This window comes from Leopardus geoffroyi, chromosome D4, assembly GCF_018350155.1.
Source record: "Leopardus geoffroyi isolate Oge1 chromosome D4, O.geoffroyi_Oge1_pat1.0, whole genome shotgun sequence".
Taxonomy (NCBI): Eukaryota; Metazoa; Chordata; class Mammalia; order Carnivora; family Felidae; genus Leopardus; species Leopardus geoffroyi.
Genome location: NC_059342.1, coordinates 59,507,838 through 59,522,634, shown reverse-complemented (window position 1 = coordinate 59,522,634; position 14,797 = coordinate 59,507,838). Strand labels below are relative to the sequence as shown.

General features: G+C 40.9%; 1 protein-coding gene across 3 annotated transcripts in view; it reads right to left on the bottom strand.

Annotated features, from left to right (window-relative positions):
• Positions 1–7,868: 7,868 nt before the first annotated feature.
• The window catches only part of DCAF10 (DDB1 and CUL4 associated factor 10), a 44,853-nt gene continuing 37,924 nt past the window's right edge, over positions 7,869–14,797 (bottom strand). For 2 of the 3 annotated variants that reach the window (XM_045469105.1, XM_045469104.1), the window contains 2 exons: positions 13,906–14,051; positions 7,869–13,123 (listed from right to left, as the gene is read on the bottom strand). In XM_045469105.1, the coding sequence (XP_045325061.1) occupies positions 12,755–13,123; positions 13,906–14,051 (515 nt within the window). In that variant the 3' untranslated portion in view covers positions 7,869–12,754. Of the gene's footprint in view, positions 13,124–13,834; positions 14,052–14,797 lie in introns of all 3 variants that reach the window. The other variant, XM_045469106.1, reaches the window with a different exon arrangement.

Here is a 14,797-nt window from a genome sequence, read left to right as displayed (position 1 = left end):
TGACTGAGCTACCCAGGTGCCCTAGCATTGTGGAAAATCCTGTCTGACTTTCCTTCCTTGATGGGTCATGGAGGTTGTGTAAGGACGAAACTTTTACACTGCTTGGGCTGCCATAGTGAAATACCACAGACTAAGTGGCTTAAACAACAGACATTTATTTTTCTTCAGTTCTCGAAACTAGGAAGTCCAAGCTCAAGTTTTCGGCAGATTTGGTTCCTGGTGAGAGGCCTCTTCTTGATGTGCAGACTTCTCACTGTGTCCTCATGTGGCAGAAGGAACCTCAATGAGCTCATCTAAACCTAGTCACCTCCTGAGAGCCCCACCTCCAGGTACTGTTACATTGGGGGTTAGGCCTTCAACATACAATTTTGGGAGGGCGGGGGGCACAAACATTCAGTCTGTAACATGTATAAGCCTGAATGATGAGCCTAATGATTATTTCCTTAAAATAGTGTTGTTGACTGCTTGCTGCTTTGTTGCTGTTGAAGTGCCACGAAGGCAGTGACTTGTTTTAATTGAGAGCAAATCACAAAGCATTTCTATAGTTTCATGGCCAACAGAAATAAAAGTTTCGGGGCACCCAGGTGGCTCAGTCAGTTAAGCGTCCGACTTTGGCTCAGGTCATGATCTGGTGGTTCCTGGGTTTGAGCCCCACATCCAGCTCTGTGCTGACAGCTCAGAGCCTGGAGCCTGCTTCTGATTCTGTGTCTCCCTCTCACTGCCCCTCCCCCACTCGCGATCTGTCTCTGTCTCTTAAAAATAAACATTAAAAAAAAAAGTTTCAGTTCAGGTACTCTTTGGGAAACCAGTCATTATTAGCAGTTCCTTGTGGTTATGTAAGGCGGAGGACTTGTTCCTGATCTGAAGCACACACTAAAAAATGGGGAATACATTTAGTTACATGGAGATGCTACCTTTTTGTTTCATACGACACTAGGGGAGAACTTCTTTCTCTTTCAAGGGTCATCATAGCTACAGTTGATAGGTGGCTCCTGGTATGTAGCTTCCTCCTTTCCCTTGGGCTAAAAGCAGCTTTGGAACTTTTCCTACTCTTCTAGAACAATTGAACAAGAAATTTCCAGGTTTTCTTGGGCTCCTCACTCCCCACTAAAAAATAGCCATAGAGTTTTGGGGACAGATGGTAGGGAGTAGTGCGTATGTATGGGAACCAAATGCTTTTCATTTGTAATGTCTGCATAAACTGTGGAGGTAAAGGGTAAAAAGAAGTTAGGAGGCAAGGGCCTGAGTTTGGAGGTGTCCTAGGTTTCATAGGCCTTGAGAAAGCATGGGTGAAGTCCAAGATCAGAGACTTGCTGGCTGGTTGGAGCTCTTCAAAGCTTCTGCTACTTGTGGTCCAGGAACAGAAAAGCATGTTGTTTTTGTGATTGAGGGCAATACTACACATATTCGAGTTCATGTCAACTCAAACTAGAGAAAAACAGAATCCTTATTAATGGCAGTTTGTGCCTTTTATAGTTTTTCCCTTGTTTATTTTGTTTAGCAAATTTACCATGCATCCATCTGCTCAGTACTGGAGAGCTGCCCTTTGAAGGACAATCATTTTGAGTTAGAAGATTCTAGACTTGTGGGAAATACAGAGCATTGGCTGCCCGAGACCAATTCCGAAGTAAAAATGTAAACCTCCCTTGATTCCTTACTGACTCCCACGCTGGATTAGGTCTCCTTCTGTGGCATATGATGACTGTTTCACCCCTGGCTCTCTCTCCATGGTGTTTGTGCTGTATCCTTCATGCATCCTTCAAGACCATGTGAAAACTCACTGAGGGCAGGGACTCTGATCTTTTTATCCACGGACTAGAGGTTCTCATAATAAATATCTACTCAGTGAATGAATCCTCTGATCCCAGATGTTGTCTTTTTTTTTAATTTTTTTTTTTTAACGTTTATTTATTTTTGAGACAGAGACAGAGCATGAACAGGGGAGGATCAGAGAGAGAGGGAGACACAGAATCTGAAACAGGCTCCAGGCTCTGAGCGGTCAGCACAGAGCCCGACGTGGGGCTTAAACTCACGGACCGTGAGATCATGACCTGAGCCGAAGTCGGCCGCTTAACCGACTGAGCCACCCAGGCGCCCCCAGATGTTGTCTTTATCACTGTTATTCTCCCTGTTTCGGAGACACTTTGAATTCCTTAGGAATGTCTTTTAAAATCATCAAGGAAGGATGCATATTGTATGATTCCATTTATGTGAATTTCTAGAAGAGGCAAAAAAATTTGTGCCGGAAAAAAGAAAACAGTGGTTGCATCTGGGAGGGAGGGAGGGGAAGTAGACTGGAAGGGGCATGAGGGAACTTTCTGGGTTGACAGTAGTAATCTTTATCTTGATAGGGGTTTGGATTACACAGGTGTGTACATTTGCCTAAACTTCATAAATATACCATTAATACTTGGGCACTTCATCATGTGGAAAATTTAAAACAAAAGAAAAAGATACTAAACGTTAATGACATGTATTGCTGAGGATTTTTAGGGTACAGATATCTGCAATTTATTCAAAATACCCCAAAAATTAAGATCGATTGATGGATGGGAGTATTAGACAAGTGATAGAACAATTAGGAAAATATTAAGGATAGAATTGTGGTAAACATGTTCACTGTAAAATTCAGCTTTGCTGTATGTTGAACATTTTCATAACAAAATGCTGAGACACATTAGGGGCTTTATCACAGAATGTGCCATCCACATTTACGGACTGTGTAGTTTCAGTGTGTGTTCTCAGACTTGCACAAAGCCGCAGGATGCAAAGCCCTCCTTGCTAGAGGGGAACTGTGGCAGTTCCCACTGATCAGAGAGTATGGTGGCCACCTCGTCCACTGTGCACAGATTGTGACAGGGCTAATCAACTTACTTTTTTCTTAGACTGCCCCAGAGGTGAGCGGTCTGCCCATCCCTTGAAGGGACAAGCAGAGGGATCATGATTTACCTGCCAATACACTGTAACTTTCCATAAATGCCAGGAAATCCTTTTAATTACACACATTTTTTTAAATGTTTTTTTCATTTTTTTAAGAATCTTAATTTTTGAGAGAGAGAGAGAGTGCACACATAAGCAGGGGAGAGGCAGAGAGAGGAGGGGACGGAGGATCCAAGCAGGCTCTGTGCTGACAGCAGAGAGCCTGATGCAGGACTTGAACTCACAACTGTGAGATCATGATCTGAGCCAAAGTTGGATGCCTAATCAACTGAGCCATCCAGGCGCCCCATACATAACACTTATTAAGTGTGCACACACACAAGATGAGGTAATAACTGTTTAAACATAAATACAACATTTTCAGAACAGATCTGATACTTTGTATTTAACTTTTTAAAAAAATTTTTAATGTTTCTTCTTGAGAGAGAGAGATACAGAGCGTGAGTGAGAGGGAGGGTGGGAGAGAGAGAGGGAGGGAGACACAGAATCTGAAGCAGGCTTCAGGCTCCGAGCTGTCAGCACAGAGCCCGACACGGGGCTCGAACTCAACGAACCGGGAGGTCATGGCCTGAGCTGAAGTCAGACACTTAACTGACTGAGCCACCCAGGCGCCCCATGTGTTTAACTTTTAAGAAGTAATCCTTATGGGGCGCCTGGGTGGCGCAGTCGGTTGAGCGTCTGACTTCAGCCAGGTCACGGTCTCGCGGTCTGTGAGTTTGAGCCCCGCGTCAGGCTCTGGGCTGATGGCTCAGAGCCTGGAGCCTGTTTCCGATTCTGTGTCTCCCTCTCTCTCTGCCCCTCCCCCGTTCATGCTCTGTCTCTCTCTGTCCCAAAAATAAATAAACGTTAAAAAAAAAAAAAAAAATTTAAAGAAGTAATCCTTTAACAATGAAATTTGGATCCTTCATTTTACCCCAAAATGAATCTTTTGTATAGTGAAGGGCTTTTTGCAAATTAATGTCAGTGTGGCAGTCTAGTGTACCCGTAATTTAAATGGCTTTCTTAGAGAAAGACAAATATCCTATGACTTCATTCATATGTGGAATTTAACATACAAAACAGATGAACATAAGGGGAGGGAAGCAAAAATAATATAAAAACAAGGAGGGGGACAAAACATAAGAGACTCTTAAAGACAGAACAAACAGGATTGCTGCAAGGATTGTGGGTGGGGGGATGGGCTAAATGGTAAGGGGCATTAAGGATTAGACACCTGTTGGAATGAGCACTGGGTGTTATACACACAGGATGAATTACTGGAATCTCCTGAAATCATTATTGCACTATATGCTAACTTGGGTGTAAATTAAAAGACAAAATTTTAAAAAATGGCTTTCAACAGAGGTGATTTCCAAAAAAAAAAAAAAAGCTTAAAAAAATGTTTTGAGTGGTCTGTGCCCTGGTTAGAGTTTCAGTTGTTCCTTTTCTGGATTGACTGTTAGCAACAGTTGCAGCCATCTATAGCTCACACCAGAGAGTGTATTCCTGTGGCAGGGCTCCTCTTCTTGAGTTAGAAGATAAGCCACACAGCACCAAGTCTGTTCCTGAGAAGGTAAGACGATTATTTAACTTAGTGCCCAGTAACAAATATCGTGTTAAATTAGGGAAGTCGAAGCTCTCAGTGGTGGAGTGCCAACCTGACAGTGTCCTGAGAATGGCCTAGCTGATGGGACGAACTGGTGTTCATAATATATAACCAGCCTCCAAAGTTACGATATTCTCTTTAAAAAAGGCGGGGCGGGGGGGGGGGGGGGGGGCGGGGGGCGCGGGGGCTCAGTCGGTTAAGCTTCCGACTTCAGTTCCGGTCATGATCTGGCCAGTCCGTGGGTTCGAGCCCTGCGTCAGGCTCTGTGCTGACAGCTGGGAGCCTGTAGCTGCTTTGGATTCTGTGTCTCCCTCTCTGCCTCTCCCCCACTCACACACTGTCTCTCAAAAATTAATGTTAAAAAATATATTTAAAAAGTTCTTTTAAATTGGCTTCCTTTATCTATATAGAGCTTCCTGAGATCTGTCATCCATGAAAAATTTAAACCCTAACTACATTTTCTATATTTGTAGTTCTCAAGTTGTGGTGTCCAGATATACAGCATCAGCTGGGAATTGGTTAGAAATGCAAATGGGGACTCCAACCCTAGACCTATGAAATCAGAAACTCTGGGTGTGGACCCGGCAGTCTGTTTTCACAAGCCCTCCAGGTGATTCCGTGCTTGCTGGAGATAGAGCACCACTTTTCATGTCCTCTGCCAGAAGGGAGGGCTTTGGAGGAAAAATCAGTGGACGCCAATATGTGTTTTATTTGATTTTTTAAGTAAGCTCTATGCCCAACGTGGGGCTTTAACTCATGACCCGGAGATCAAGAGTTGCATGCTCTACCCACCGATGAGCCACTCAGGTGCCCCAAATTTGTGTTGTTTTAAATTTGTGTTAATTTGTGGTAATTTGTTACATCAGTAATAGGAAACTAATATGAATCATTAATTCATTAACATTAAAACATGCCAAATGTTTCCTTAAAAAAAAAAAAAAAAACTTTTAAAATAGCCCAAACCATGTCTGTCAGAGGAATCACTGAAATAGTGGTAATTAATGCTGTGTTTAGTTGCAAATCAGTTTACCTAAACAATTTCACAAAATAATCTGGATTGAAAGGGATTCACTTTTTCTCCTCAATGACTTATTTTAAAATGAGTATTCCAAATGACTCATTTTTCTAGTAAATTAAAATAGTGTGGTAAAATGACCCATCACACTATTAAACGGTAAAACAAAAGGTCATTCAAGGGAAAAACGACATGTTCTAAGTGTATCTATATGAAAACAAAAAAATCTATCAACTGTGCTTCTTATTGATAACAGTTTCACGGAATAAAGAATTAATTTACAAGGCTCTATAAAACTTGATTCATGTTGAATAAACTTGTAAACATCCAGCACATTAGTCAACAAATGTGAATCAGCTCCTAGTAAATGTGTTTTCAGTGTAAAATGCGAATTCTGTGTTTTAGAATGGTGGCCTTCACAAAATGAAAGGTGCATCTGCCAGTGGAAGCATAAGATGATCCAGGAAGTGCAGGAGGTAATGTAGAACTTTGACTTTTAAAAGTCCTATCCTTTTAAAATACCCTTTTTCTCTTTGCATGTTTTACAATGTACATAATCAGTACGATATTTTATATATAATATACACATGTATAATGTATACACATATATAAACTTATAATCAAAATTTGGAGTGTGTTTAGCTTTTCAGGTAAGGGTTATATGATTGAAAAAGTGTAGAATACCCACTACAAGAGTCGTTAAGCCGCTGCCCCGTCACAGCCTTATGCTTGATTCTGGTCTAAAAATAAACACCTAAGCAATTTAAACAAAATTTTCAAACGGCTGAATGCAAGTTTGCCATCAACTTTTTGAGGTTAACCACACACGAAGTGTGTCACATGTTTCAAAGCATCATTTATTTTGGAGAAGCACATTATGAGGTAGACTCACACCAGAACACTCAGTGCATATATTAATAAACGGTTTATTGAAACCTTAAAATTGCATGTAGGTAAGTATGTATGTAGATAAAATCACCCACAAACCTATGGTCATGAGTGAAAACCTCAAAACAGTTCAACCGAAATGGTAAAAAGCCGGTAGACTTTTAGAAAGCCTTCCTAATTCTGAAATGAAGATTTGTTAAGATGTTTGTGGGAGGGAGGTAGTTTTAATTTTAGATTAAAAAAAAAATTTTTTTTTAACATTTTATTTATTTTTGAGACAGGGAGAGACAGAGCATTAACAGGGGAGGGGCAGAGAGAGAGGGAGACACAGAATCTGAAACAGGCTCCAGGCTCTGAGCGGTCAGCACAGAGCCCGATGCGGGGCTCAAACTCATGGACCGCGAGATCATGACCTGAGCCGAAGTCGGCCGCTTAACTGACTGAGCCACCCAGGCGCCCCAGTAATTTTAGATTCTAGAAATCATTGAACTCAATCATTCACTTTCTGGCTAGCTTTCAATGGATGGGAGTATCTTTAGTAGACAATACTAAATACTAGTAGTAGTAATACTAGTAGAAGATACTATAAATCTTATAGTTCCCACCATGTCACAATGATGGTATTGAAGCTGGACCAGCTATAGAATTTGGAAGCCCAGTGCAAAAATGGGCTGCTTGTTCAAAAAGAGTTTTAAGATGCCTCTGGCAGCATTTAAGATGATGCCGGCATGGGGCTTTTCTCAGTGCAGGGCTCTGTAGGACTGCACTGGTAACACACCATGGCATGAAGCCAGCGCTGCAGCTGTGGGAGACCACCACCTTAGTTATCTTTGTCCCTTGAGACCCTAGTGCTGGACAAGGCGTGTAGTGTGGATTTGAATGTTTGTTGAATGAAAAATTTGAGTTTCGCGGTTTTCCAAATCAGTGAGAAATGCTTAGTTTTCCTGACCCCGGGTCAGGAAAAGTCTTACTCTGATGAATAAGGTCTGTTCATCATCATAATAAGTGATAGATTTCTCTATTTGCACATCACATTCTGGCTTCATGAGAATTTGAGGCCACATATGGCTAAGGTTCATTTGATTCATACAACAAATAAATTATTGAACAACTACTCTGTCAGATCCTGTATTGGGTACTGGGGATACAAGAAAAGTAAGACAGTCCCTGCCCTCAAGGAGCTTACAGTCTAGTGTAAGAACTTAACAGTACCTCAGAGCCTAGTGAGAAACTTTTCTGGTGTCTAGGTTATTATCTGGAATATTTCCAACTTTCCTAAAAATACGAATCTAAAGTTAACAGCACATTTTGGAAATGAAAGATGAAGTGAAATTTAGAAGAAAATTCAAATGTTCAACCATTAATGTAAAAACCATGAAATTAAAATGAGGAAGAAACTTAGGAAAGGTGAAAATTCTATTTTAAATACTATGAACAAGATTTAAATTTTAAAATTATTTTATTGTCTCTGGGTGACATTTTCATTTATAGTGACATTCGTATACACATACATATACCAGGTGTGCATATGTGAGATGTGTTCCTTGGAGCCTTAGATAAATCCCATATTTCCATTATTAATTCATTTACAACTAAAGCAGCATACAGGTAAATTTGAAACGTTCCTTTTGATAATTTCTGTTATTTGGGAGAAATCCTTGGGAATCATCCTAAAGATGTATAGATTTCGGTATGATCTTACTCTGCAATGAGACTAAAACTATCACAATGTGTGATAATTTAAACATGGATTTTTAATGGTTATTGACAAAGTTCAATGGCATCAAAAATACTCAAGTCTATGTGGATTTTATTTTCATTGTTCCCCCACCCCGGATTCTTTTTTTCCTTAAAAGCACAAAGGATCCCTGTGCAAATATAGAGCCTTTGTTGTTAATTGGCTATACTTTGGTACGTTGCTTAATCTATTATTCCTTAATCTAGCAGCATCCTTAGTTTATAGTATTTTACTTAGCGGCAACTGAGAAAATAACTAGCCTAGACTTTAACTGGGAACTTCTGTAATCCAGGTTATTGTGAATCTGTCAGAAAGCTGGTAAGCAACCCAAAGAGCTGTCTCAAAGACTGCACAACCAGGGCTTATGCAGCTCTTTAGACACCAAGCAAGCTTGGTCATCTCGTGTCCCAGGTCATAACAGATGAACACAGCACATCAGATAGAGCCTGTTAGAGGCGGGCATATGGATACTCTGGTAGGAGAGAGAACAAACTACTTAGCAGATAGAAAAAAATTTTAATGAAAAAAAACACCAGCAACCGGAGGCAAATGATTATATATACCTCGGGGCTGAGGGAATCACCTTATAATAATTGATACTAACTCATAATTTTATAGCCCTTTACATTTTATGAAGTATTTTACATACATCAGAGCTAATTGGATATCTGTAATAATACATGAATATAACTTTTACTTTTCATCATGAAAAAGTGAATTATGCTGAGCATGCTGTTTAAGAAGGCAGGAAGGTATACTAACATTATTTGAAAGACTTACATCAAAAATAATTATAGGTTTAAAATTTTGGCACTTAAGAGATATGCATTAGTTATCCAAAAATTCATATACTGTATACGCTTTCTTTTATGACCAACACAGGCTATTACTGAGTGAATTTTCATAACTCTCCATGGCTGCTGGTCATTAAATGGGGATGATTGTCATCAGTGTTATCAGACCAACACTTGTTCTCCTGCTAAACACAAGCTTTAACAGATACTTACGGATGCCAATACCATATAGTCTGACTAATGGCAGAAACATAGGCTTCTAAAAGGTTCTCAGGGTGTTTTTCCTATATTGCACTTTCTAGAAAACAAAACTTTAACCATGATATAATGTGATCTTGGTTCTAGACACAGGCATGGGGAACCTTTTCTTTGCTTGTCTTCCTAAAATTTTTGGTATAGCCTCATCTCGGATGTAACAAGGAAAAAGAAAATACACATGTTCTTTGGGCTTCTGTGAAAAAAGATCACATGTTTTCAAAAGATTAAGATAGGGGTCTCGTCTGCTTCAGCCACTTCATTTTCATAATTAAAGATAAGAAACTACTAAATATTTGATGTTCCCAAACTTATTCAACAACACTGCCATTAACATACTGTTGTGTAGAAAACTTTTTCAAGATTTTTTTTTTTAAGTGCAATCAACCCCCACCAAGGTGGGGCTCAAACTCATGACCCTAAGATCACAAATCGCATGCTCCACCAACTGAGCCAGTCAGGTGCCCCTGTAGAAAGCTTTTTAAAACAAGTATAATTTATACTGTTTACCAACAATTATACCACATTACCAACTATAATACACTCAGCAATTATCATGAATAAAAATGATTAAATTTAGAGTGAAAAACACCAGATTGGATTTTATACTCTGAAGTGAAATGAGATCTTGAAATTGTAAGCCGCAGTTTCCTCCAAGAGTCTAGCATTCCTGATGCCCTGTAATTCCCAGATTAATATCCCCCTCATGACTTGTTGATCACGACTGTTCCTCAAAGAGGACAAAGATTGTTTTGTTGAGTTTGCTGGATAATTTTTAGTTCTCATCCGTGGCTCTATTTTTATACAAGGCTGTTTACATTTTCCTTTACTTCACAGCTACTTAACGTGCTTGCAGTTTTCCAGTTAGGAATGGACTGTATGTATGTACGCCCTGCATTTTATGGTATTAATTCTAATGGAAATTTCCAGTCTTGCAAATGTTCTCTTACATGGTGCAGAAGGTAAGCCAGCTCTGTAGTTTACCAGCCAGCTCAGGCTAGTTGCCCATCCTTTACAAACAAAAGGGCAAAATGGCAGAATAGTAAGCAGGCTTTGGATGAAAACAGACCCGGGTTTGAATCCTAGCATTGCCACCCGATGCCAGCTCTGTGACTTAAGGGAAATCACTTAACCTTTCTGACCCTCCATTTCCTCCCAAGTCAATTGGTGATCATGTCACCCACCTTGCAAGGTATTTTGGGGGGGTTGGTAGTAGAGTGTGGGCATTTGACACAACAGAAACTCTATAATGGTTGAAGAATCCTGGACTGAAATTCAGAGCTGGGTGACATGTGAGTCCATGACATGCAATCTCCAAAAGAGATGCAATTTATGGAACCTTTTTAAAAAATTAATGTAATTGTACTTAGTAGCTGATTCTTAATGTTAACATTGGGTGCTTTTGCCTCCAAAATTTTATTTTCCTTTAAATATGTAGGTGTGTTTTTTTTTTGTTTTTGTTTTTGTTTTTTTAAAGTTTATGGCAAACCTATGTTTTCATTGTACTTTGCGGTACTTTTCTTGCTGGCTAAAAAATTCCAATTAGTTTAACATCCATGGTGAAATGATGTAATTTTACAATCTGTCCTAGAGACAACATTGTTCCAAGTGAGATGTAAGCTCCGTCCACTTGTGTACATGGCTGTCTGGTGGGTCCTACAAAGAAATGTCAGTTTTATTCATGTATTTGGGTTGGTTTGGCATTTCTATAAGATTTAAGATACTTTTCTTCTTACGGCTGGAATTCTCAGCATCTACTTCCACACCTTTTTCAATCTATTGACCAGTTTAAGGGTAGTCACAGAAATACAACTTAAAGACAAAGTGTTCATAAATCATTGACTTAACAGCCAGCAGAATACAGTAGAAATTGCCCTGAGCAAGGAGTTAGGAGACTTGAATTCAAGTTCTGGCTCTGCCACTGATTTTATCAGATGACTTTAGGCAAGTCACTTAACTTTTCTCATTCATCCAATGAGATCAAATAATGAGACTGACTGCATTTTCTACCTCTAAAATTGGTTTCATCTACCTACAATTTTAATCAAAACACCTTTTGGGAGTCAAGCACCTGAGAGGTACAGAAATACTAATGTTTAAGGTAGTGCTTTGCAAACTCTGGCCCAGGGACCACCTAAAGATTACTTGAGGTGCCTGTTAAAAATATAGACTCCTGTCCTCTCCCTGGCTGAATCAGAACCTCCTATGATAAGGGCCAGGTTTCTATGTTCTGCACAAGCTCCTCAGTGATTGTAATGCACCCTGATGTTTGAGAACCACTGGCCTAAGAGAATGTGATCTGAGAGGGAAAGAGCTAGCATGTGGCTTCAATTGATCCGGCCTCTGGCAGATCCCTTCTAAACAGAATACCACCCAAAGTGGAGACTAGAAGAAAGCTGCTTACTTCAGCAGAGCAGTCAGCCCTGTGACTGTCCCCTACTTGATCCTTTTTACTTGCTGTGTTCCATAACCAAACACAGGAGGTCTTCGTGTCGGCTCTTTGCTTTGACATCCAAGTTACTGACTACTGTAGTTAGGACAAGGCTTGAGAGGACTGCAGCTCCCCGCTCCCCGACGCTAAGGGGGCTGAGCTTGTGCCACTGGGTTCAAGGAATAAAGAGTAAAACACAACCTCTTTACTCTCAATCCCCCCCACCCCGATATTATAACTTGTCACCCTGTGTGAGTCCAATTGTCTGGCAGAGAAAACAGAAACTCTGAGCCACACTGTTCTCATCGCTCTGTGACCAGGTAGTGTACTAACCTAATGAATCCTCTTTTATGTAACAGAAATGACCAAAGCCCATTCCTTCTCTTTTCCTTTCTAAATGTTTTTGACAGGAACAAAGTACCAAGTAAGGACACATGCTAGAGATTTTTAAATTCGTACAAGTAAATTACAAAGAGAGGTGGTATTTTTTCCAGAATTTCACAACAAAATTCCCCTACGGTGAAAAAATATGTATAATTTTAACAGGAAACTTAAAAGACAGTTTGTTGTAAGACTAACAGTTATGAGAATAATGCCATTATCTGTGCTCATTATAGAGAAACATAACAGCAACTTTAAAAGGCCAAAGTATACTCAGTGAAGATGGAATTTCTTTTTCAATGACCAGGATGCTGACATCAAACTTCCGGGTTTTATTCAACACTAGTGCCACGGGTTTCTCCTAACCCAGCCCAAACTCCTGCCAGACGTCCACGAAACTCACACCAAAATCCAAAAAAAACAAGGAAAGAAAGAGAAACCTGATAAGAGCTACCATGCAAAAGAAGCAGAACGGAAGTTCAGGCGGCACAGGTGAGCAGGAGCAGAGGAATGCGGCAAAAGATGCTGCTGCAGGGAGTCTACCTCGGCGAGGACCCTGCGATGCTGGACGACCAAGTACTCAGGTCACAGGTGTGTTCATGGACCCATAAGAACTGGGATCTTGACCCAAACTTTCAAGATCTTCTAAAAAGAAAATACTTCACCTGAATTGAAGTAATTCATAAGTCAAACACCAGAAGAGTTCCTTATTTGATGAAAGTTGTGCCTAAAACTTTGGCTGATACAAAGAAACCCGTCCACTAAGGCACCCTGAGGCAATCTGACAATGCGTTGGAGAGAACTTTGTTGTCAGTACCACATCATTATGAGAGTACAGAGAACGGATCACCCGCAGGGGACTGGCTTCTTTGGGCAAACAGTCAATAAGTTCACTGCACTGTTTGTCAAATCCCAACAAGCGAATCCCGTAGCCGTGTGGGGAAGAAATCATCCGCCCATCAGGGCTGAAGCAAAGTTCTTTGATATAACCCCTGCCTACGTTGGCTTCTTCAATGTAATGAGTTAGTCGTAGAGAACAGCGAGGGGAGACAGGTCGCACGGGAGCTCCTTCTTGGAATTCATAGACACAAGTCCACTGGGGGAGAGAAGAGAAAAAAACCAAAGTTACAGAGCCCCAAATAATGCTAGATATTTCTTTTTGTAAAAAGCTCAAAAGACTGCCGAATTCACAAAATCTTTGCAAGAAATCATTCAGATGAGTGTACTGCTCTCCCAGTTAAAAAATGTGCAGGCCCCATTCCTTCTTATCGTCATAAGCGAAGTCATATGGCATGTTAAAGCCTGTTATTCCCTCAGGCTGCTGGGACTTCTGTGGTAATAATTCCCTTTTGTGAGAGTAACAACAATCTCTTGATATTTAAAAAATTACACAGTTTAGACACCTAAGCCCTAAACTATAAAATACATCTCGTCCTACACACTTCAAAGGCTCTTCTCCTTTCGTTCAGTTGTGACTTCCTCAAAAGACTCCTGCTTTCCAGAGAGTCATGAGGTCCTAGAAGGTCTTTTCCCTTAGTCATCGGTTTAGTCGTTTCCCAGTTTCCCCTGGTTTTTAAAAAGAGCAAATTATAATACTCCATTGACTTAGCAAAACCTTATATTTAGCTAGCTTGGCTACCTTAGTAGTCTCCTTCTAAGGTTTCCTATGTAAGAGGATCTGTGACGAGATGAAGGGGGCAAGGATTCAGAAGCTGGGCGCAATCTGAGCTGATACTGCTTCAAAGTATCTCCCAGTCTGCCACAGACACTGGAGAGGAGGAGGGAGGGGCTCAAGGTACAAACACACCATGAGCACACACGGCCGTGACTGTTCGCTCAGGCAGCCCCACTGGAAGGTGGCGTGCTGCCGGCTCCTACCTCCTGGTCGTCAGTGTTGCTTGAGCACCGAAGGAGTGTGGCCCAGCCTTTCGGGTGCAGCTGTAAGGATGTGATGCAGTTTCCACGGTCTCTCTCACCAGGAACTTCTGGGGTTAAGACTTCAAGACTATTTCGTGGTGAAACTCCTGATAAGAAAATTAGGATGGGAGATTTGTATTATCAAAGGACTGAGGCAGCCCATCAAAGCTTTGATTTCTGGCTGCCACCCCTGCCCCGGCCTTCATTCCTTTGTCAGTCCCTTGTGCTACCACATGTAAAAGAAAACAAAAACAAAACTATGGTGCCCCTCAGTGTATGGGGAAAAGGTACGAGTAGAACTAAAGAATCCAAGTTCCCGCAGCAGGAATCAGTGACCTAAGACTAAGGCCTTAAAGCTGACTAGAGGTCCTTTTGATTAGAATCTACATCTCAGAACTCTTTAAGAATCAAAGTTATGTTGGGGCGCCTGGGTGGCTCAGTCGGTTGAGCATCCAACTTCGGCTCAGGCCATGATCTCACGGTTTCTGAGTTCAAGCCCTGCGTCGGGCCCTGTGCTGACAGCTCAGAGCCTGGAGCCTGCTTCGGATTCTGTGTCTCCCTCTCTCTGCCCTTCCCCCACTCACACTCTGTCTCTCTCAAAGGTGAATAAACGTTAAAAGAGATAAAAAAAAAAAAAAATGTCATATGAAAGGAATCTGGAAAAGTAAAAGGTAATTCTCATCCTCAGAGGAAGTGCTCTCTAGTCCAGAGAAGGAAATAATTGGAAGCTATGAAGGCTGCTTTTAATATAAATAAAAGGCTATTATGTGTGCAAGGAGCAGGACTTCCGGTTCCCAAGGACAATACTCTAAACGACAAACAGACCTATAATTTTGGAGGTGAGGAAGGATAT